Below are 24173 nucleotides of genomic sequence, written 5' to 3'. Positions count from 1 at the left end.
TTTCAAGTTATTTATCCACTAGCAGACAGTTGACTGAATGGGCCAGTCACTGAAATTTTGAAGGGAAGTTGCTTGCTAGGTGGGATCTGGAAGAAAGTTCTCTTGGAAAATGTAGGGACTTGCACACAAAAAGAATTCTACTGATCAACATTTTTATAGGGTGTAGGCCATGAATGAGTCTTCGATTGTGTACATATGGCAGTGACGTCACTCTGCTTAGACATTTTTTAAAATGAGGCTGTCCTTAATGTCCCAGCAGCGATGCGACCAGAAGATTGTTGGAGGGAGCTGTTTACTGATAAGCTGCACAGCTTTTCTGGCTTCAACAGAATGGTTGTTGACATTGAGAATATTTGATTCACTGATGGAAAGTGGGATATTGGAGGGATGGGGTGGGGGGCAGAGCTTTGAGGAGAGGTTCAGCATTTCAAATGTGTCTGGCAACCCGAATAGGATATGGAATTTTCTTTAGGATGCATATGTTTTCTGCAGCAAGGTGGGCCATTTTGTTAAGGACTGTGAGGAACTGCAGGACAGGTGACCAAGAAGTTGACACAACTGAACAATGGCAGAGAGCATTAGTCACATTTTACCACTGAAAAGCTGTCACAGGATGTACACCATTGTTAAACTGCATCTCCTCTTTCCTTGTGCTTCCATCACTTGGGAACCAGTTTCTGCTTAGGTCAATTCTGGTAGTAATGTTTCATTTAGTGATTACTGCTTGTGTTGTATGAATCACCAGAGGGGGAAATTTTGTAATTTGCAGCCTGTATGTGGGAATTGCTATTCTGTTTCAGATGATTTATTAAATATTGTAGGCCAGATTCATATTAAATTAAGAATTAAAGATTTCATGTAGACTTTAAAATTTATTGTTGCTGAAGGGCTCACTACCAAGGTATTGTTGGGCTCTGATTTTTTGCATGCTACTTTTATTTTTAAGTTCCAGGCAGAAATTAAATACTGATTGTGTAGTCACACCAGGATTGCTCATGTACATAATCGCTTCACATTACTTGTAGACACCTGTATTTATAGTGTGTATTACCAGATGCATCTCACTGAACATTCAAAGCCTTCAACAGTGTTTTCCACTAACTACAACCTTTTTGAATTTAACAGAATCATTTCACCTCTTCATAGGGGCAGCAGTTTTGTCTCACCTTTTAGATTCTGTGTTGTGAGACCTAAACATTTAGTGTGTCTACAATTACTTAGATGACATGGTCATTTATAATGCAACTTTTGGTGATCATTTGGAGCTCTCAGGCAAATTCTGTGGTGTCTAGGGGAGGTGAGTGTGATTGTTAAGCCATCAAAAGTAAATCTGAGCCATAGTGAAATCTAGTTTTTGGGTTGTATAGTATCAACCAGGGGAATTCGTATAGATCAGCCCTGTACCCAAGCTATTTGCAAAGTTTGCATCATGCGGAGACAAGAAGGGTGTTGCCAGATTTATAGGCATGGTGAAATCTTTAAGAAAATTTATCACCAATTTTGCTGACCTTGGGGAAGATTAGTTTGGATTCTGTAGAAATGTTGGAACACATGAGGTAATACTGACCTTATGACTTATCTTAGAAAAAAGATTAAGGAAAGGCAAACATACATTTGTAGCATTTGTAGGCTTAGAGAAAGCTTTTGACAATGTTGACTGGAATACTCTCTTTCAAATTCTGAAGGTGGCAGGGGTAAAATACAGGGAGCGAAAGGCTATTTACAATTTTTACAGTAACCAGATGGCAGTTATAAGAGTCGAGGGGCATGAAAGGGAAGCAGCGGTTGAGAAGGGAGTGAGACAGGGTTGTAGCCTATCCCCAATGTTATTCAATCTGTATATTGAGCAAGCAGTAAAGGAAACAAAAGAAAAATTTGGAGTAGGAATTAAAATCCATGGAGAAGAAATAAAAACTTTGAGGTTCACTGATGACGTTGTAATTCTGTCAGAGACAGCAAAGGACCTGGAAGAGCAGCTGAACAGTGTCTTGAAAGGAGGGTATAAGACGAACATCAGCAAAAGCAAAATAAAGATAATGGAATGTAGTCGCATTAAATCAAGTGGTGCTGAGGGAATTAGATTAGGAAATGAGACACTTAAAGTAATAAAGGAGTTTTGCCATTATAGAGCAAAATAACTGATGATGGTTGAACTAGAGAGGATATAAAATGTGGACTGGCAATGGCAAGGAAAGCGTTTCTGAAGATGAGAAATTTGTTAACATTGAGTATAGATTTAAGTGTCAGGAAGTCATTTCTGAAAGTATTTTATGGAGTGTAGCCATGTATAGAAGTGAAAAGTGGATGATAAATAGTTTAGAGAAGAAGAGAATAGAAGCTTTCAAAATGTGGTGCTACAGAAGAATGCTGAAGATTAGATGGGTAGATCACATAACTGATGAGGAGGTACTGAATGGCATTGGAGAGAAGAAAAATTTGTGGCCCAACTTGACTAGAAGAAAGGATCAGTTTGTAGGGCATATTTTGAGGCATCAAGGGATCACACATTTAGTATTAGAGGGCAGCATGCAGGGTGAAAATCATAGGGAGAGACCAAGAGATGAATACACTAAGCAGATTCAGAAGGATGTAGGGTGCAGTAGTTACTTAAATGAAGAAGCTTGCACAGGATTCAGAAGGATGTAGGGTGCAGTAGGTACTGGGAGATGAAGAAGGTTGCACAGGATAGAGTAGCATGGAGAGCTGCATCAAACCAGTCTCAGGACTGAAGACCACAACAACAACATCACCAATTTTGTTTAACTTAACTTGTGTGCATAATCAACTGTATTGTAAAAATGAAAATTTTCGATTGGTAGATTCTCAACAGGCAGCCTTTGACACCTTGAAACACACATTGAACAGTGCTCCAGTCCTGGGAATTCCTGATTTTAATTTGCCATTTATTGTGCAGGCAGATGCATCCAGTTCTGGTGTTGCTGTAGTTTTTTTTACCTGAACATGATGGAAAGTGGAGGCCTTTGGCCTGTGCTTCAAGAGCCTCAGCAGCTGCTGAAAAAAATTATTCTGTTTATGAGCTGGAAGCTATCACTATCCTCTTGCCCTGAAAAGTGTAAGTTCTACTTGGAGCACAATAAGTTTAGATTATAAACTGATAACCAGTTGATGAGTTGGGTTCTTGCTACACTCCATAAGACTTCAAGTTTGAAGTAGTACATTTCCAGGGCACAAAACCAAGTCACAATACATTTAGTTGCATGTTTCAGAGCAATGTGCCAGAATCTGCTGAAGAACCAAAGACACTGGATTTTGTGGGATACGAGGGCTAAATGGGAGGCAGCAAAAAATAGCAATTTTCTTGGACATCACATAAAGGGTCATAGGTACAGCAAAGGGAGATGCACAGCTTCAGTAGAGATGGGAGATTCTGACTGTGTGAAGAATTTCTGGGGGCTATAGGGGATCACAGGGGAAATGTGAAGAATTTCTGGGGGCCACAGAGGATCACAGGGAAAATGTTGCCCCAATTTCTGAGGGGCATGTAAGTTCACAAAAAGTTTGTCTCCTGTGAGCTTCTTGCTCCAAGACCTTAAAACATGTAAGAAAATCAGAACACTTTTGATTCATTTGAAATTAGGTTGTGCCAAAGAAGAAGCCAGTCAAAAACGAATTAAAGAAGCTGGTCTGCTCACCCCAGTTTCTTACATAAGGGAGAGGTGGTGGGGGAGATTGGTATGTTCAGATTGATAATTTTGGGCAAGGTAGTAGTGGTGATTTGACTTGGAGCCTCCTTATAATGTTGTAAGAAGATGTGATTTTTGCATGGGCACCTTTGATGACCATGCACAAGTGCGGAACAAGTGAAAGGGGTGTAGCCAGTACATTGTACACAGAGAGAGTCTGCTAGCAGCTATGAGCATGTGGAGGTTACCCCAAAATGTGGCAAATACTAATTTGGGAAGGTGACAGATTTTACTGTTAGAAGATGGCTGTGTGTTTGATGAACACATATACAGTTTTTGGCTCCTTTGTGGCATTTTCATTGCTGGTTTTGTGCATTTCCATGCAGAATTCTCCACGAAAGTACTTCACTGAGGTGCACCTGCTGCAGGACCATTGAGACATTTATTATTGTCATATAATGGAAGTTAATGGTGAACTTCCATCTATTGTACTACTTAGTTGGGCCAAAGGCGAGTGAACATAGTACTGGTGTGCACCAATCTTGAGAGTGCTCTTGGAAACTTGGCTGCCCAGTCATTTATGTGTACTTTTATTTAAATTCCAAAGGGTCTGCCAGCAGTGACTTGTGTGTTTTTTGGTGATTTAAATTTATCTGTAACTATTGCACCACCTGGGAAGTATCTTGCTGTAAACAGCTATTGTGTTAAGCTGCCTGAGCTGACACTCAGTGTAAATGTGTGTGTTTTAGCCAAAGGGGCCAGGTAGTTATGATGGTAATATTGTTGCTTTAAATCTACTGGGAGACCCTGTTGTGATCTGTGCTGAATGTAAATATGCTTATACCTGCCTATGAAAAATATTTTTGGGCTGAGGCATTGATATCTGCTGTCACTTTCTGGCTGTCAGTTTTGGTATAAATTACAAGCTGCAATTCAGCATAAGTTACTGAATTCTGTCTGTATGAATTGTTTATTCTGATTATTGGCATCTATAAACTGGTTTGTTTACAACAACTTCTGATACAATTATTCTTGCTGTTAAATAATTCTGATGTTAAATTGCATGCTTTAATCAATGTAGCCTAAGGAAAAAAAATGTTAAATTGATGCTTTCATTAGAGGCACCTTTAAATATTTGTTTTGGTGCTACACTATCAGATCTTTTCACTGGTTCTTTATACCCTTTTATATTTATAGTATTTGATACACTGTGGACAGCTTAATAATCATGTACAAGTGCTTAACTGAATAGTGAACTGTGCTCAGGTTAGAATAGTGTACTGTATGTATACTGTTTATTTTAAATAAATTTGTGAAATTTTTCTGCTGAGAGTGGGCTCCCTTAGTTGTCACTCCTGTACCCTTAAACCATTTTACTGTGCACTGAGTAAACTGAGAGGAAAATCAAAGAAAAATCTGGAAATGGAATTAAAGTTCAGGAAGAAGAAATAAAAAGTTTAAGGTGTGCCAATGATAACGTAATTCTGTTAGGGATGAAATGTCAAAGGACTATGAAGAGCCATTGAATGAAATGGCTAGTGTTTTGAAAATAGATTATAAGGTGAACATCAACAAAAGTAAAACAAGGTCAATGGAATGTAGATGAATTAAATCAAGTAATACTGAGGAAATTAAATTGGGAAATGAGATACTGGCAGTAATCGATGAATTTTTTATTTGGGCAGCAAAATAACTGATGATGGCCAATGTAGAGAGGATCTAAAATGAAGACTGCCAATAGCAAGAAAATTATTTTTGAGAAGGAGGTATCTGTTAATGCCTAATATAAATTTGTTATGAAGTCTTTCTGAAGGTGTTTGCCTGGTATGTAGCCTTGGACAGAAGTGAAATGTGGACAGTAAGCAGTTAAACAAGAAGGTAATGGAAGCTTTTGAAATGTAGTGCTATAGAATAGTAGATGAGCAGACCGAGTCACAAATTAAGAAGCACTGAACCAAACTGGGGAGAACAGAAAACTATGGCACAACATGACAAAAAGAAGGTATCTGTTGATAGGCTACATCTTTAGGGATCAATCAGTCATCAGTCTGGTATGAAGGGAAGTAAGGGAGGTGAAAATTGTAGATAGAGGCCAAGGCTTGAATACAGTAATAAGGTTCAAGTGGATGTAGGTTACAGTAGTTATGCAGAGATGAAGAGACTTGCACGCAGTGGATTAGCATGGAGAGCTGCATCAGATCAGTATTTAAACTGAAGATCTTAACAAATAATAGGACTCAGTATTGTTGATGTAAAATATTTTATTTGGAAAATACCATTGTAACACAGTAAACATTAAACTACTAAATGCAGATAAAAAGCAGCTGCACAGTTAAATTGAAGAGGCAGCCACTTTCTTCAAAGCACTAGCTTTCCTACTACTTTATTCAATTAAATTTAAACAGCATGAGTGTGTATACCATTAAGCTTTATGATGACAGTTTGTTGTTAATATAACATACAAATTAAGTTTCTATGATGTCTTTGTATTATATTAACATACACCTTGACTCACTGCACATTTCTGAACAGTCCTTTTTGATCAATGAATGAATGATTGATTCCCAACACTCCAGAGTAAATGGTGTAGCTGAAAATTACATTAGAATGACCATGGAGCAGGCAAGTTGTTTCCTGTTTAATGCTAAACTACTTATGAAATTTTGGAGAGAAGCAATCTCCATAACAGCTCATCTTATTAACACCAATGGATATTCCTAGATGAAATAATATGTAAAATGAAGGAAAGGCAACCACTAATCTATAGCTGACTGATTTGTGGAACATAGAAACACACAACAGAAAACAGTATTACTCTAGCTTTTGAGCTTTCACTCATTCTCTAGTAGAAGTACATGCATTCACGTGCACAATCACACAGAACTGGAAGTATGCACCTGTGACCACAGCAAGACTGACTGTTGATTACTGATAACAGATGGAGATGGAAGGGGTTAGGGAAGATAAGGACACATGAGGTGAGGAGAGAGTAGCAGAATAATGTGGGGCAGTCTTTCAACAGATGACTCAGCAAATGCACAACAAAATGATGGTAGAGCAGAGAAAGGGAGAGGAAAGAGAGAAAGGGAGAGGGCTGGCAAAGGAGGGAGAAAGGGAGGGAAGGAGGGTTTATAGTATGTTTGAGTGTGTGTATGTATGTGTGTGTGTGTGTGTGTGTGTGTGTGTGTGTGTGTGTGTGTGAGAGAGAGAGAGAGAGAGAGAGAGAGAGGGAGAGATAGAGAGAGAGAGAGACAGACAGAGAGAGAGAGAGGCAGAGGGTGGGGATGCCCACATGGGTGGTGGTGGTGGTGGTGGTGGGAAGAGGGGTGGGAGATGTTTGGCAAATGAATGGTCAAGTTTGTGATTTGCCCAAGTTTGGCAGTGGCCATTCATGGGAGTAGACAGTCGGTTACGTGTCATGCCCACATAGAGTGCTGCATAGTAATTGCAGGGTAGCTAAAATATAACTTGTCTGCTTTCACATCTAGCCCTGCCTTTTGCAGGGTATGGAAGTGCTTGTGACTAGAATATGGTAGGAAGTGGGTATGGGTATATGGGACAGGTCTTCTATCTAGGTTGACCACAAGGGAATGAACCATGAGCTGCAGGATGAGGAGCAAAATTGGAATATGGATGGAAAAGGATGTTCTGGGGGATGGGTGGGTGGTGGAACACAACTTTGGGTGATGTAGACAGGATTTTGGTAGGATATCCCTCATCTCAGGGGATGAGAGGTAGTTGAAGCCCTGGTCAAGGCCAGAGTGACATTGGGTGATCAGGGGAGTGGAGGTTGGTGGCTGGTTAACAGGCTTACTGGTGTCAGAGAAGAAGATGGCATGGGAGATCTGTTTATGGATGAATCACATGGGATACAGTCTGTCAGTAAAGGCTCTGAGAAGGTTAGTGATGTATTTTGAAATTTTTGCTTTTCACTGCAGATGTGGCATCCAAGGGTGTTGAGATTGTAAGGAAGAGACTGTTTGATAAGGAATAGATGACAGCTGTTAAACTGGAGGTACTGTTGATGACCTGAGCTGTTGATATGAACAGACATATGTAGTCATTCTGTCACTGAACATGCTGTGCACCACAACACACAAATGATGTCAACAGCTGATTCACTGTGTGAGACATTTGGAGACTCCCTTCCAGCTCTAGTTTCTCTGAGCTACAAAGGTGGGAATTGTCTCTTCAGCATGTCCAGTGCTCTCACAATCCCATTGGGCTAAACCTGCACTAACGTGTTTCCCACTGCCTCACCTTATGTTTTCCCTTCTCTCTTCTGTCCACACCATGCCTTCCCCATCCTGATCATATACTGCCTTCTCCCATCGCTCTCCCCCTCCCCTCTCATGAGGCCATTCTCTCTCTCTCTCTCTCTCTCTCTCTGTCTCTCTCTCTCTCTCTCTCTCTCTCTCTCTCTCTCTCTCTCCCTCCCTCCCTCTCTCTCTCTCTCTCTCTCTCTCTCTCTCTCTCTCTCTCCTCCCCCCTCCCCCTACTTACCCTCTCTCCCTCCTTACCCACTCTCCCACCTTACCATCTCTCCTACCCTCTTGCCTTCCCCTCCCTCCCCCTTTTCCACCCCTCTTATTGCCTCTCATCCTTCCCTTTTTCCCTTTCTCCCTTCTTATCTCCAACTTCCTCCACTTTCCTTCCCTTCATCCCCCCTTTCTCATTTGTACCTCTTACATGCTCTAACCTCTGAAATCCTTTCATCTTGTGGTGCAGCCACTGTGTCATCCTGTCAAAAACCTGCCTCGCACTATCCTGCCCAGGCAACTGCTATCAGTAATCAACATACTGTCTTGCAGTGGCCATGAGTGTGTTGTATAATGTTTGGGTGTCTCTGTCGTTGTATGTGTGAATGTGTTTACCTCTACTAGGGAAAAGGCAAGAGCTTGAAAGCTAGTGTAAATGTTTTCTCAACATTCAGTCTTGCAGCAGCCATGGGTATATTGTGTACATTTGAGTGTCTGTGTAGTTTTATGTGAATATGTGTTTACTTCTGCTAGGAAAAATGCAACAGCTTGAAAGCTAGTGTAAATATTTTCTGTTGCTTGTTTCTATGTGCCACACATCAGTCAGCTAGAAGTGAGAGGTTGCCTTTCCTTTGTTTTATGTATTATCTTATTAACAGATTGCCAACAAAAGCTTGAATAACATGAGACCAGAAGAAGCTTTCTCATGGCAGAGACCTTTGTCAGCTGATATTCTTTGGTAGTAAGGCTACTTTTTAAATGTATTTCACAACAAATTAAATATTTTGGAGGAAGTAACACACCAAATGTTTCATTGTATTTAAAGCTAACATGTTATTATCATTACTGTTCACAATGAATAAACAGTAATCTCTCTGAATTGACTGTGATCCTGTGTCATTTCATTAGTTTTTGCAATGAATAACTTTTTCCTACCTTAACTGTCATGTAACATTCTAGCAATCTCTCTCTCTCTCTCTCTCTCTTTCTCTCTCTCTCTTTCACTCTTGACTTACACAGTTCTACTCCTTTAAAGCAGAAATATTCTTCACTTTATCCTGAGAATCCTCTAATTGCTGGATATTTCAGATTAATTTTATTTTTATATAAATAAATTCTAGAACGTGGTTGCACATGTCAGATTGAAGAAACATACTGTACTGTCATTAGATTTAGTTATTATTGAAATGGACTTATTTTTCTTGGTAGTGTATATACTGGGCATGTCCAATAAGTAGTTGGACTGAAATAAGTCTGATTTTAAGTTTCAAGCATGATTTTTATATTCAGTGTAAATGCCAGTCCTCATTCCAATTTATTTCACTAATCCAGTGGGACATGCAAATGATCTAGTGGAAGAAGAATTCCAACTTTAAAGTCCAGTCACACTTTGCTAATTGTGGCAGAGTCTCTGTCAAAGCACAACATGGCAAAGCCGCCTCACTCACCCTGCAGTCTGAATTTTGCTTGAAACATTACTGACCTGGTTTTTGCCTCACAAGTCTCATAGAATTTCTTCTTTGATCATCCTCATGGGATTATTGGATGTAGTGAGCAGTTGTTGAATAAATACACACAACACTGTAGAAGTTACTCTTCACTTCCTTCACATTCATTAACACCAAATTCAGTTTCTGTGATCTGCTTTCTAGTATGTATGAATATCAATATCATGGCAGATTGGTAAGCTACACTAACTAGGAGAAGATTCACAAAGTTCATAAGTGCCAATGACTCACATGACATGCTTTCATAATCACCATCAAACAATGGACTGATGTCTGCCCCCGGTAGCTGAGTGGTCAGCGCGACAGAATGTCAATCCTAAGAGCCAGGTTCGATTCCGGGCTGGGACAGAGATTTTCTCCACTCAGGGACTGGGTGTTGTGTTGTCCTAATCATCATCATTTCATCCCCATCGATGTGCAAGTCACCGAAGTAGTGTCAAATCGAAAGACTTGCACCCGGCGAACAGGCTACCTGACTGGAGGCCCTCGTCACACGACATTATTATTAGTAAGGGACTGACGAGACATAGAATTTTGAGTGTTTACAGCTGGGCCCTGACTGACATAGATATTCACATTTTGACTACCAGACACCAAACTGCCAGCTGCTTTGTGCACAATGCCTGTTTAGAGATGTACATATTTCAGAAATTACAAAACGGTAAAATATGTTTTAGATGTTAATATAAAAGATAGGGAAAAGAAAGATACAAAGATTATTAAATATGCAAAGTTAATTTGTTTAATCAATAGCTGTATAATTAGAAAATGGCAAAAATAGTAGCTCCTTTTATGAGAGAGGGAAGTTTTAACATGCACAAGGATTCTTAAAGTTATTGAGAATTTTCTAGAAAATAGTATTTTCTAGTTAGTATAGCTTACCAATCCATCATGATACTGATCCTCATACATACTAGAAAGCAGATCATTGAAACTGAATTTATTGTTAATAAATGTGAAGGAAGTGAAGAGTAACTTCTACAGTGTTGTATATATTTATTCAATAACTGGTCACTACATCCAGTAGCCCTATGATGATGATCAAAGAAGATCTCTGATTTGAAAAATCTAGGCAGTTGCAAACTTCCACAAAGAGAATGAAGACTGAGAAAAATGTTAGCTGCAGTATATTGATGAAAGGGGTTCATGTCATATTTTGAAGAATATTAACTTACTGTACATCTGCATATACATTCAAATCATTTCTATTCATGTATTCAGTTTCAATATTTATTAAAGGACTGCATATCATTGCAATGGATGCTGTGTTTAAGCCTATATATAATTTCCATCCTAATGCTTCTATCATTATTATCTGTTTTCAAGAGTATGATTCATATTTTTAATGAAGACATATCCAGTATGTTCTTTCTTCCTTTCTATCTTTCATTAAAACATTTCATACATTTGTGTTTCATTAACATTTACAAATATGTCATAAAAATGAAACATTGTGTGAATATATAAAAACTTGAATTTTACAATACCGTCCTTTGGATAGAGCTGATTCCAAGAGAGGTTAAGATTCTTTATAGTTGCATTTTCTGTCATAGTAAGTTCAAGGCTCATGCCAGCTCCATTTCCTAATTTATTGTGGCTAAGATTGAGTTTCTCAATACTGCTGTTTCCACCAAGACCTGGCGCTAGCTCTTCCATGCCATCATCACACAGTTCATTCCAACTTAAATCTAAGTCTTTCACACACTTTGTTGTTTTTATGCCTTCACACAATCTCTGAGCTCCCTCTCGACCAATTCTGGAAGTGAGCATTTATGTTTGTGCTGCATCAATAATTTACATAAATGATTGTTTTAACTAAATATTAAAAGGATCTATACTTATTTTTAATAAAAAGTCAGTTTTTATAATAAGTAGAGAACACAGTATAAGAACAAGTAGTCGAACAACTACAGATGCATGTAAAAACAAGAATTATCTGATAAAAATCATACTTCACTGGGTTTCTGATTTCTTTTATTCCTTTTCCTTTCCTCTTATTTCCCTCTCTTTACCTCTCACAAAACATTAATGAAATGCCTGGCCATCCTTATTCATGTTTACTATGATATTTCCAAGACATTTTGTCACATTGAGTTTAGTGTTTCCATTTATTTATAATGGTTTTAAATTGTACATTTGTTATAAAAAATAATAATATGAGATATGACTTTAATGTTTGCTCAGCACTATCAAAGTGTTCAGATTAAATACTATGGATCACTCACCTACAACCACGCAAACTAAGCCTTGTAATGGTCTCATTGACTTTAAGCATCTCACCCAAGTGAAAAGCAGCATCTCTAGTAAGCCAGTTATCTTCAAGATCAACTTCTGTTACAGTCTTATTGTGCATCAATGATTCAGCAATAGCTCTCACAGAAATTGGATTTAGTCCATAATACTGTCAAAACAGACAAATTAAAAATCATTTTTCAATACATTAAGCACATGGGTATTTAATAGGTGATGCAGCACATTTTTCACAACCAAAGATTATTTTAAGTTACTGTAAGTTAAATGTATCTATTGTCAATTATCTGAGACCATGACATATGGAGGTATACACCAAACATTAAAAACTGCTTCATTCACAATTACTTCATTATTTTCTTATCAATAAAAACATTTATTGTATGGTGGTCTCATTTTCAAATGCTCGGATTTTACAGCTACATTTCAGTCTAAAACTTATACAAAATACAAAAACTCTTATTCGGTATGAAAAGTAAATAAATCTATGGCTGAAATGGAATCTGTATGCTAAACACTCACAACACAGTGTCAGCTTCAATGTACTGCTGCATACTGTGCCCTGCAAGGACACAACACAGTCCGCTCTAGGCAAACACAGAGTTACAGCATGAATTCCTTGAGAGAAACAATGTAGCTGTGTGCCCTGTATAGCTGTGTGCTCTGAAGAAAAATACAAATTTATAATCTGAGCTACTATGTTCCAGTAATTGTTTTTATGCCATTCCATTACTCAGTACCCATAGTATACAGTGAGGTGTTCTCTTTACCCATTCCACTATTTATAAACAGTAAATTTCCTGCAATGGGACTGAAGATGAAGACCAGAATACAATTAATAAATTATATGGCCTTTAACATGCATGTTCCCAATTTGGAAATAAAATAAATATTATTCAAAGGAAATTAATATTAAAACTATCAGAGATAGAATAGGCGCATCTAGTATTGACTTGCTAGTTACTCAAAGGGGATAAATAGCACAAGTCTGGCAGACACAAAATGAACGAACAGAACTGAAATTTCTATCTCTTAGAATTTTGTAAGTGGTCCTTGTTCAAGACAACCAGATAGGTGAGAAACACAAAGAACTATAGCAAAACAGTAAAATAAAGAAGGAAAAGTTGCTTAAAACCACGGAACTGGAGGAAACAAGCCACAATAAAGCAACCAAAATTAACATTAGACTAATTTTATTTATGAAGAATGATGTGCTACATATTAATACCAGCTTTAATCCAAGAGCTTAGATCAAAAGAACTCACTGGTACAGACAGAAAGAACAGATAAAGAAAGACAAGAAATGAAGACAGAGTAGGTAAGGAGATGTTCTAGTAATAACAATAAAAATAATAACATAATGGGATTTTCAGGAAGGAAAAATGGACATATAATGGGAACAGGTAATTTGATACCAGTAGACAAATGGTGAGCTCTGCAATGACTTACTTCAACATTGAATAATCACTCAGCCTTACCTAAAAGAATATGGAAAGCTAGCGGAATTACCATGTCTTTAAGAGTACCTATGCACCACTCACTACTCATCAACAGGTGAGTGTTGTCTCTCTTCTTTTTTCATATTATAACATATTATACCTCATTTATCATGTTAAATTTAGATTTCTGTTTAACAGGAGTGCATATTGTCTGCATTTATCATAAGTTAACACATTTAGTGACTATAACCTTAAAAAAGTTTCAGGAAATTTGTAACTTTCTGTTCAGGTTATGCTGTTGACTTAATAGAAATTGCATTTTGCATGCTGCTTGTTTTGTTCTTAAAGGAAATTTATTATACTTTTAGCATGATAAATTCAGAAATTGAAAGAGACATGGCAGGCTTATTTTAAGGTTATTTGTTTTCTGTTCTCCAAAACATTGCATCAGCCACAATGCAAACCCACTGACAGTATTGTCCTCAAACACAGGATGAGTTGGTTGATGTTTGCAAATCACCCTGACTACTGACAAACAATTGGATGCTTTTACAGTCTAACAGAGTACCTAGAAATCAAACAACAAAAATAAATATGCATTATGAATATTCCACTTCGTATTTTGTCTCCTATGTTTATTGTATGCATGATTCTTTGCTAAATTACTTAGATACCTAGTCTCTAGGAATGCAATACAGACTCTCTTTTATGTTGTAAAGACTTGATCATGTCCAGTATCCTTGTATATATTCTATACATGTAGGCTTAGAAGGACTAAATAAATGTAGAGCTTTTGTAAATGGTTGTTTTGGAAGAACTCCTAAAAGTCATGTGCCGGAAATGCCAAAGGTACCTCAAATACTGTCCTCTTCTGTGTATCCTGCCTTCTCTACAGGAAGTATGGCATATATCCACTGCTTTAGTTGGATGCGAATGGTATTCCCAGAAATGTTAATCCAAAACCAAGTTTATATAAATTTTATTGGAATGAACAATCAGGAAATTCATTAAGTGCAAGGAAATATCTGTTTTTCCACAACTACAGTTTACAGCTACACTAGAGTTACATAAGTGAGACAAGCGTTAACTCCATTTTTGTTGGAGGGCCTGTAGATGGCTGTAATCATTGATAGAACTAGCAGTTAGTGATACAAAACAGGAGGTACAATGTGTTAACCACTTTGAAACATTAAAAAAAAATATGTTTCTGATACAGTGTCTCACCCAAAATACAGAGAGAACTAATGGAATATTCAGCTACATTAGACAAGATAATGAAAACAATTGGAAAAATATTCACTATAAGATGAGTTTCATCTAGCTTATGGGCTGTTAAAGCTGAATGGGATAGTTGCTCACTGTTAGCAACTCATTTTAGTTTTGTACAGGTTGATAAAGCAAGAGATCAAAGACATGGGCAAAGTATGTAGGATTATTCTGGCTTTTTACATCGTTTTAATTTGTAATGAACCTGGATATCATCTGGGTTGCACTAACAGAATTAAGTGAACTTTCTCTACACCTAAAGGCCCAACACTAACAATTCCATCTAAAGAAAAATATGAGTGTTAGGGTCCATGAGCAGTTTAACAGGAGATTGTACAAAAAGTGTTATCACAAGCCACCAGTCAACAAAAATTTCAAGTCATTACTAAAAAAAGAAAACACCCAAAAATTTCAGAAGTAAACCCTGTCACAATTCTTCAGATAGCTTACAACATATCTCAACAATAGGTTGATTCAAAAAAATAATCAGATTTATCCATGATGTTAAAGTGTTATTTAAAAGGAATTCACCAACAGATATACACATTAGATATAGCAAAGAAAACATTACAAACCCTTGTGAGCTGTTTCACTTTACACAAAAAGTTACCTAAATGTCTTTTGAGAATACATTTATGCAGGCAAAGCCCTCAGAAAGTTGAGTCCCTTTCTTCAAGCTATACCCATTTCAGCTTCTGAATGTGAAAGAACTTTTAGCATAGTGAATATTGCCATGAGTTACAGAATAAATTATTTGCTTATTGCATGAGCTAGTGCTCTTATATGTCTGAGCCATCCAGACCCATCTCTACATGAGTTTTAGCCTGAGCCATATGTGGAATCTTGGCTGCAGACAGGAAGGAGATTATCAGATGAAACAGCTTGCAGGAAGCAAGTAGCTAAAGCAGAGATTCCTGAATATCATACCCTATGGAAAATATTATGATGAAGGTGAGTTCCCATAAATATTTTATTCCAACTTAAGTACTGAATATATCACTACTGATCTACTTGATTGTGGTGCTATACCAGTCCCTCTAACTAATGAATTCAGGGGTTGCCTTCCACTGGAACCAAAACTGACCCAGTGAGACTCACTTCACCTGTTTTCTGTGTCAAGAGGAAGCAAATGATAAAGAGGAAGGGGTCTATTAATCATTGGCTGTTCAAATGTACAGTGGACATGGTACTCCCTAGGAAAATGACAGTGAGGAATGAGAAGGAACACAGATTTGCTCAATGTTTATGCTTAGGATCCTCATTTAACTTGATGAAGAGGCTGCCCTGGCAGCCATTGACAGAACAGAGAACAACCAAATGCAAAGTGTGGTGCACAGTGGAACAAATGGTGTCTGTTGTGTGGGCTCTACAGTCATCTTTAGATCATTCCAGTAACTAATGGAGAAGGTTGAGAAGGCTAACCTCATTCACAAAGTTGAAATGAAGCTCACAATTCACAGCATTATCCTCAGAATGGATCATGATCTCCTGGTTCTGAGTTGAGTGAAAGGTTCTGTGACAAGCTGAGCTGTAATTTCCTGGACTTGCACCATAGGAGTGTCCCCCTAAATGGGTCACATGTGCATTGAATATCAGGGGCTGCTCAGCTGCTCTATGTGGGGTGCACACCAGTCTTTTTTTTTAAAGTTAGATTTGGTGACTCTTCATGCTGCCAGATAATGATAGTTTCAGGGCTCCTAGAAGTGTCAGTATAAGACACAAAGAAATACCCCCTAAAGGATAGAGTACTCATATCCTAGTGATCAACTGCTAAAGCATTTGCAACAAAGAGCAAGCATTTGAAGTGCATCTGAAAAGCTGTGCAGTTTACAAACCAAGTACCAAAGGCTGGTTAAAACTCAAAACTGATAGCAGCATGGTATCTGGGAAAAACTTCAGCCTGTATCATAAGGACAGGCCTGTGGAAAGTGGAGGTATTGTATTTATTGCTGTAGACAAGAAATTCAAATCCACCAAGATACAAATTGAAACTGCATGCCAATTACCTGGGCAAGATTCAGTGTCAAGGATGGACATAAACTTATAATCAGATCCTTCTCTTGACTGCCACACTCATCTCCAGATGTAACCTAAAACTTTAGAGGAAAACCAAGTACACTAGTGTGTAAGTTCCCCAATAACTGTCATCATTGAAGGAGACTTTAATCATCCAAGAACCAAGTGGGAAAATTACAGTTTTGTAAGTGGTGGGCATGAAAAGAAGTCCATCCAAACATTACAAATGAGTTCTCTGACAACTACCTAGAACAGATAGTATGAAAACCCACTCATGATTGAAGTATACTGAATCTAATAGCAACAAATAGAGCTGCTATTTTTGAGAATTCCCACTAGGAACTGGTATCAGTGACCATGCGGAAGTTGTGACAAAAATGATTTCAAAATACTAAGGGCAATTAAAAAGTTTAATTTTCAGCATTCTAGAATAATGTGCAGTAGTGTCATATCTCAATAAGAATCTGGAAAGATTTAGCTCTGGCTGGGAGCATGCAGTGAACTGAGGCTCAGGTTTAGAAAAACGGTTGACCATGCACTGGATACATGTGTATCTAGAAGAACAGTTCATGATGGGAGGAGCCTCTGTGGTGTACATTCAATGTAAATAAACTTCTAAAGAAGCAAAGGCTACTGCATAATATGTGTAAAACAAAGCACAGAGTTATAGATTATGTGATACTGAATGAAATGCATTTTTGCTGTCAAGAGGGCAATTTGTGATGCCTTCAAATACTACCATAGCAAAAGTATTATTGCAGGATTTCTCTCAAAACCCAAAGAAATTCTAGTCATGTGGAAAGGCTGTTAGTGGTACCAAAGTTAGTATCCAGACACTTGTAGATTAGACAGGAACTGAAATTGAGAGTACGAAAGCAAAAGCTGAAATACTGTAGTTGGTTTTCAAATGTTCCTTTACAAATGAAAACTCAGTGGTACTGCTCCAATTTAATTCTTGATGTATATGTAATAGTGCCAGTGATGTTGCAAAACAAATGAAATTGCAGAAACTGAACAAATCTGCAGGACCAAATGAAATTCCTGTCACACGCTACAGAAAATTTGTGGTCTACGTAGCCCCTCTTTTGACCATAATGTGCCATAGATCCCTTGAACAAAAATCCATCATTATGTAGGTCAAACTTATCTGCAACACGTTTAGTGGAAGTTATCCACAAACTACCATCCAGTATCCTTGACATCCATTTGTTGTAGAATCTTAGAACATAATCTGAGCACAAACCTTATGAGACACCTCAATGAGAATGACTTCTTCCATGCCAACCAGTATAGATTGTGAAAACATTTATCATGTGAAACTCAACAAGCCATGGATCAAGGCAGCCTTGTAGATGCTGTATTTCTCAATTTCTGAAAAGCATTTGACTCAGTTCAACACATAAACTTATTACCAAAAGTGTGGTATTGTGTGCTATCAATACCATGGTGTGCCAGTCCATGTCTAGAGGTTGTCAGTAACACATGTCAATGCACTGCCTATCTGTGGTGACTCCAAGAACACCCTCCTCAGTCTGTGTGGCCCATCCCACCATGAAGTTAATGAAAGGACACTGCAGTGGTATCTAGCTTGTCTGTTAGTGCAGTCCTGCCTGTGTAGTCAAAGTACCAGTATTCAGCCTCTGTTTTTATTGTGGATATCATGGCCCAGCTCAGTGAATCACTTTGGATTCTGCTCTGGACTTGCATTATTCAAGTAAAAGAAATTTCTTAAACATTATGTGCACATCTCATTGTTTTATTCTTTGTCTTAGAACCCATCAATGGAATGCCCAAACATCTGGTGATGAGGGAAAACTACATTTCATTGTTAATTGGTTCTACAACTCACAATACAACCACTGGTGATGATAGTAATCGTTTGTCTTTCTTGCAGAACTGTGGTTCTTCTCCAAGCTCACCTGCTACTTTGCTTCAGTGTTTCTGAGTGTTTTTCAGATTATTGGCCCTGCAACTGAAAGTGTTTTTCTTGTGCTGTTCTTTTTAGTGACACTAATCTGTACTTTTTTTAGTGGTTGCACAATGTTTCTTGTCATTTTTGTGTTTTATCATGGCCATTCCTTCCACAAGAAATGTCAGTAACTCAGATTATTCAGTTACAGGTTAAGTAGATGCAGCAACTCATGAAGAAGAAGATGATGATGATGATGCTTCTTGTGCAAGTAACCTCAACAGCAATGCCCCAGCACCTGCAGCACTGTCTCAGAAAGCAATGCCTTTTTCTGTACCACCATTCTAAGCATTTGATTCTATACAAGAGGAATGGTGTGAGTGCTGTGCACAGCTCATCTCACACTTCACACCACATCACATTGAAAGTAGGGACAGGAACCTTATTTTCTCACAGCAGTTGGAGTCTCTGTTTTCTGTTTAGCCTGCAAACTGTTTCCAACAACCCACCCTGAAATTGTTGCTTATGACGAACTAAGGTTCTCCTGCAGACAAATACTGTGATGAACAGATTAATGTGGCACCAGCATGTTACAATTTCTTTTGCGTGTATAGGCAACCCACTCAGACACATGAGCAACAGGCAGCTGATTTGCAAGGAATTATATGCCATTACAATTTTAAGTGTGAGTGTGGATATTGTTATAGTGCTACCATCATTAGAAATGCCAATATTCAAAATGTTCCATTCTTTGCAATCTTTGATTCTGAATTATCCTTATCCCACCTCACATGTTTTGAAATTAGTGGAGCATCAAGACCCATACAATAGAGCAGCAGTAGACTTGACTCCATGCCAAATTTTGCAGTTCAGAGCTGTGATAAACAGATAGTGTCTGTTATTCACATGCTGCAAAATGCAATGTCTCATCCAGGGCAATTATTTAGAGAAAACCAGTGTGCTAGGCAGGTAGATACTGGTGTCAGATACTTCCCTCAGTGTTTCATAGCATATAAGTGACAGGTGTGTCCCTGTCATGGTACTAAGTCTTATCATTGTGGTAAGCATTGTCACATTCTCTCTGTCAGTCCACATAAGTGCAAGTCCAACCACTGCTCTGCACATTCTCCAAGTTCTCGGTCAATGAATGCCAGTGCAATTTTTCCCATGTCCAGTACTGATTCTTGTATTGATAAGAGCAAGTTAAGTGCAACAGTGAAGAAGTCACACACTTCTTCCATTCAGCATCAGGCCAATAAGTTGTTTGTCACTCTGCAGACTGTCAAACACAAAATATGCATGGAGCTAGCTACTAGTGTGTCTGGAACTTTGTTATGAACTGTTAGAAAAGCCCAAGCTATGTAAGTCATAGGCAACTCTTTCTTGTCAGGGTGGACATGATATTCCTGCATTGATCATTTGCAGCTTACTTGGCACTTTCTGTAACATTACCAAGACAGTTTTTCTCACGGTTTCATGCTCACATGAAAGTGAAAAAATTTTTGGTATGGAACTCCTCTTTGCATTCAGACAAGGTAGGTGAACTCAGTGATGAATTTAATGACTTTTTCATGATGGTCTAGGAAAAGCTAATAATTTTAAAGCTCACATTACCATGAAAGACAGTGCAAAACCACAGTTTTCCTGAGCATGGTCAAACACTAATGCTATCACAGATCTAGTGGCACAGTAACTCTTATCTTGGGAGGACTTTTGTGTGATTTCCCCTGTAGCAGCCAGTCAGTGGCCATCCCATTAAGTGATTGTAAGGAAACTGATTGCAATCAGTTGTGTGTGCTGAATATACACAGCCCTTCACAGCTGCGAGGCAGTGCGCAGTTATGTAATCACTGTGAACACAGAGGTGGCTCACACAGAGTATCCCAGAGTGCCCCTGAGAGCTGCAACACCAAGAAGAATCACTTCTTGGGTTATGGCAAGATCAATGTGCATTACTTTTTTCTTTTGGGAATAGCAGAATTTTTTTTAATTTCTATAATAATGGGTTGCACCACCAACAAGTTTAATATTTTTACATACAAGATAATCTTTGATCCTTTTTGCTCATTAATCTTATGATGATTCCACATCCTTAATTCCAAAGGCATTGTAGATGTAAAGTAGAATTTACCCATATTTCTGTTATATACCTCTCCATTCTGAAAGGTACAATAGGGAATTAATCCCTACTATTAAAAGTCTCAAGTCCTGGAACTGTTTTAACTTTTTCAGTATTATAACAGACTACTGCAATAGTTAACCAACCATTACCACACTGAGCAGCATCAACTCTGGTACAAGTGAAATTTAGTACACACCCACAAAATACAGAGGAATCCTGCAATATAGCTTGAGCTCCAACACCACTAGCTGTCATAATCTCCATATTGTCGATAGCCTTGTAAACAGTCCTACAGGAACTTTTCTAAATCTCCTGTAATGGGGCATCTTGACTACCATGCATACATCAAGAACCAGGGTCTCAAGGAGGCAACATTTTTGCCTATATAAGTAATAATTTTGTTGAGAAGGCGTCAGTCTTCATGGAGCCACTCATGCAGCAGCGCTGGACCTCTCACACAGAAGATGCCCCATAACAAGAGATTTAGAAGATGTTCCTGTATGACTTCACAAGTCTAACAACGATTTGGAGATTATGACAGCTTGTGGTGTTGGAGCTCAAGTTATATTGCAGGGTCCCTCTGTATTTTGTGGTTGTGTACTGAATTTCTTCTGTATTTTGTGGGTGTGTATTGAATTTCACTTTTACCTAAGTTGATGCTGCTCAGTGTGGTAATGGTTGGTTAACAATTGCAGTAGTATGGTATAGTGGTGAAATAGTTAAAACAGTCCCAGGACTGAAGACTTTTAGTAGTAGGGATGTATAATGTGTGCCTACTTTACATCTACAATGCCTTTGGTATTAAGGACTAGGAATCATAAGATTAATGAGCAAGAAGCAGCATGTATATGGATCAAAGATGATCTTGTATGTAAAGATATTAAACTTGTTGATGATGTAGGCCATTATTATAAAAATTAAATTAAATTCCCCTATACCCAAAAGAAAAAAATAATACACATTAACCTTGCCAAAATCTGAGAAGCTATTCTTCTTGGTGTTGTAGCTCTCAGGGGCACTCAGGGATGCTCTCTGCTCTCAGGGGCACTCAGGGATGCTCTCTGGGTGAGCCACCTCTGTGTTCACAGGAATTACATAACCACACACCACCTCACAGCCACACCCAAAATTGTGTTTGTGCAGCCGTTTGCGCAACAGCATTGGACCGCTCACATAGAAGATGCCCCGTTACAGGAGATTTAGAAGACATTCCCATATGACCAAAAGAAGTTTAATATTTTTACATACAAGATCACCTTTGATTCATACACATGCTCCTTCTTGCTATTAATCCTATGATGATTCCTCATCCTTAATATCAATGGCACTGTAGATGTAAAGTAGGATTTACCCATATCTCTGTTTTACACCTTTCCAATCTGAAAGGTACAATAGGCAGTCACATCCCTACTATTAAAAGTCTCAAGTCCTGGAATTGTTTTAACTTTTACACCATTATACCAGACTACTGCAACACTTAACCAACCATTACCACACTGAGCAGCATCAACTTTGGTAAAAGTGAAATTCAGTGCACACCCATAAAATACAGAGGGGCCTTGCAATATAACTTGAGCTCCAACACCACTAACTGTTGTAATCTCCAAATTGCCGATAGCCTTGTAAACAGTCATAGGGAAACATCTAAATCTCCTGTAATGGCGCATCTTCTGTGTGAGCAGTCCAATGCTATTGCACAAGTGCCTGCACAAAGACTGTTGCCTTCTTAACAAAATTCATTACTTATATAGGCAATAATGTTGCATTGGTGTTGTAGCTCTCAGGGGCATTCTGGGATGCTCTCTGTGTGAGCCACCTCTGTGTTTGCAGTGATTATGTAACTGCACACTGCCTTGCAGGGTTTTAGTTAGCCACACCCCCATGTGGTTATTTAAGTTTTTGTGATTGCCCTTTGACTGCATGTCCACACCTGAAATTTATCAGTGCTACTTTTTACAGCTGATTGCTACAGTTCCTTCTTGTTTGAACTGTTTGGGTGATGTAGTCATTTCAGGTCATCCTCCTGAAGGACATCTTGGCAATCTCAGGAAATTGTTTCAAGTGCTGTCAGATTCTGGGTTAAAGTGTAATAAAGCCAAATGTTCCTTCTTACAGACTGAGTATGAATATTTGAGTCACATTATAACAGTCAGTGTATCTACTCTTTGCACTAACACTTAACAGGTCTGGGGGACCTCCCAGCTCCTAGGAATGTCAGTGAACTACAAACTGCAATGGCTGAAGTAAGTTATGTTTGGTCTGTTACAAGTGCTGTGCAGATTTCAGCACCATTGCATCATATTTGATGAAATGATGGTTTGTCTGAACAGTCCAGTGAGTTTTAAGTCAAATTTCAAAAACTGAAAGATGCTTTACTTAGTGGTTGTTGCTTTCTACATTTTTATCCCACTACACTGGTCGTGCTTGTGGTTGATGCATCCTCTTATGGGTTTGTCACTGTTATCTTGCACAGAGAATGTCTTCACATCTAAACTTCTCAACAAAGTGCAAAACAGTTATTCACACACTGAGATGAAAGCTCTTTCTATTGTATAAGAGGTGACCAAATTCCACCAAAACTAGTATGTCAAAAATTCTACTTTGTGTACAGACCATATGCCTCTCACCTCATAGTTCAGCCCTTCTAAGCTAGTCCCTCTTCATAAGACACTAACATTGCAGTGTTGCTTTCTGCTTCTTTCTAATTGTGTACAGGCTGACAGCCCTACACTGGAATGTGGACACTTTTTCTCACCTCACAGTTGACACTGATACAGTGTCAGTGCCTCAGAAAATTCCTATTTTTACAGTAATGTCCATTACAGTGAAACAATTGATGGTTTTCTCCTTGACCATTGACTTAGTACTGAGGTAATGGCTGTGAACCACAAACTCATGATTCTGTAGAATTACCTCTGCACTGATTGCCAACATTAAGTTAAGCAAATCAGTAATCCAGTCACACACCATAATTTTGTGCTTTGGAATAGCTTATCCATTGAGTAGAGTGTCATCCTTTACATACAGACAATGAGTGGTCCCTTGTGGTTGTGCCACATTTGCTTTAGAAGGAAATTCTTGGCCCTCTTCATCATCAAGGCGACTGGGGCATTGTATGCACTGAGCAGCTATCACTACACCATTGTGCGTAGGTCATTATGGACTCTCAAACAGAACATTTTATTTCACAATGTGTGTAAAACCAAGCTGCTCTGCCTCAAAGATTTTTTGATTGGCCCTTGGCAGTGTCTGCATATTGACGTTGTGGGTCTCTACTGGAATTCACATTGGCTTATTGTGGTAGACAACTTTAACAAGTTTCCATTTGTACTGCCCATGCCCTCCACCACAACAGCTAGCAGAATCAAGTCTCTGAGAACAGTTCTTTGCATTGAAGCTCTACTGGAACTGTATGGCAGGATTTCAGCACACCTGTGGCATCAAGCATGTGATGACTGCACTTTTCCACCCTCATTCTAAAGGTAAAGTAGAACACTTCATTAGAACTTTCAAGTAACAGATGAACAAGTTATGCCCACCC

General features: G+C 38.4%; 1 protein-coding gene across 1 annotated transcript in view; it reads right to left on the bottom strand.

Moving 5' to 3' along the window:
* Positions 1 to 23602, bottom strand: part of LOC126481988 (leucine-rich repeat-containing protein 74A-like) — a 182752-nt gene extending 159150 nt beyond the window's left edge. The window contains exons 1-3 of the mRNA XM_050105952.1: positions 23546 to 23602; positions 11856 to 12031; positions 11118 to 11386 (exon numbers count right to left, since the gene is read on the bottom strand). Of these exons, the coding sequence (XP_049961909.1) occupies positions 11118 to 11386; positions 11856 to 12031; positions 23546 to 23602 (502 nt within the window). The remainder of the gene's footprint in view (positions 1 to 11117; positions 11387 to 11855; positions 12032 to 23545) is intronic.
* Between the last annotated feature and the right edge of the window lie 571 nt (positions 23603 to 24173).

Source organism: Schistocerca serialis, chromosome 5 (assembly GCF_023864345.2).
Source record: "Schistocerca serialis cubense isolate TAMUIC-IGC-003099 chromosome 5, iqSchSeri2.2, whole genome shotgun sequence".
Taxonomy (NCBI): Eukaryota; Metazoa; Arthropoda; class Insecta; order Orthoptera; family Acrididae; genus Schistocerca; species Schistocerca serialis.
This window is presented reverse-complemented; position numbering and strand designations above follow the sequence as displayed.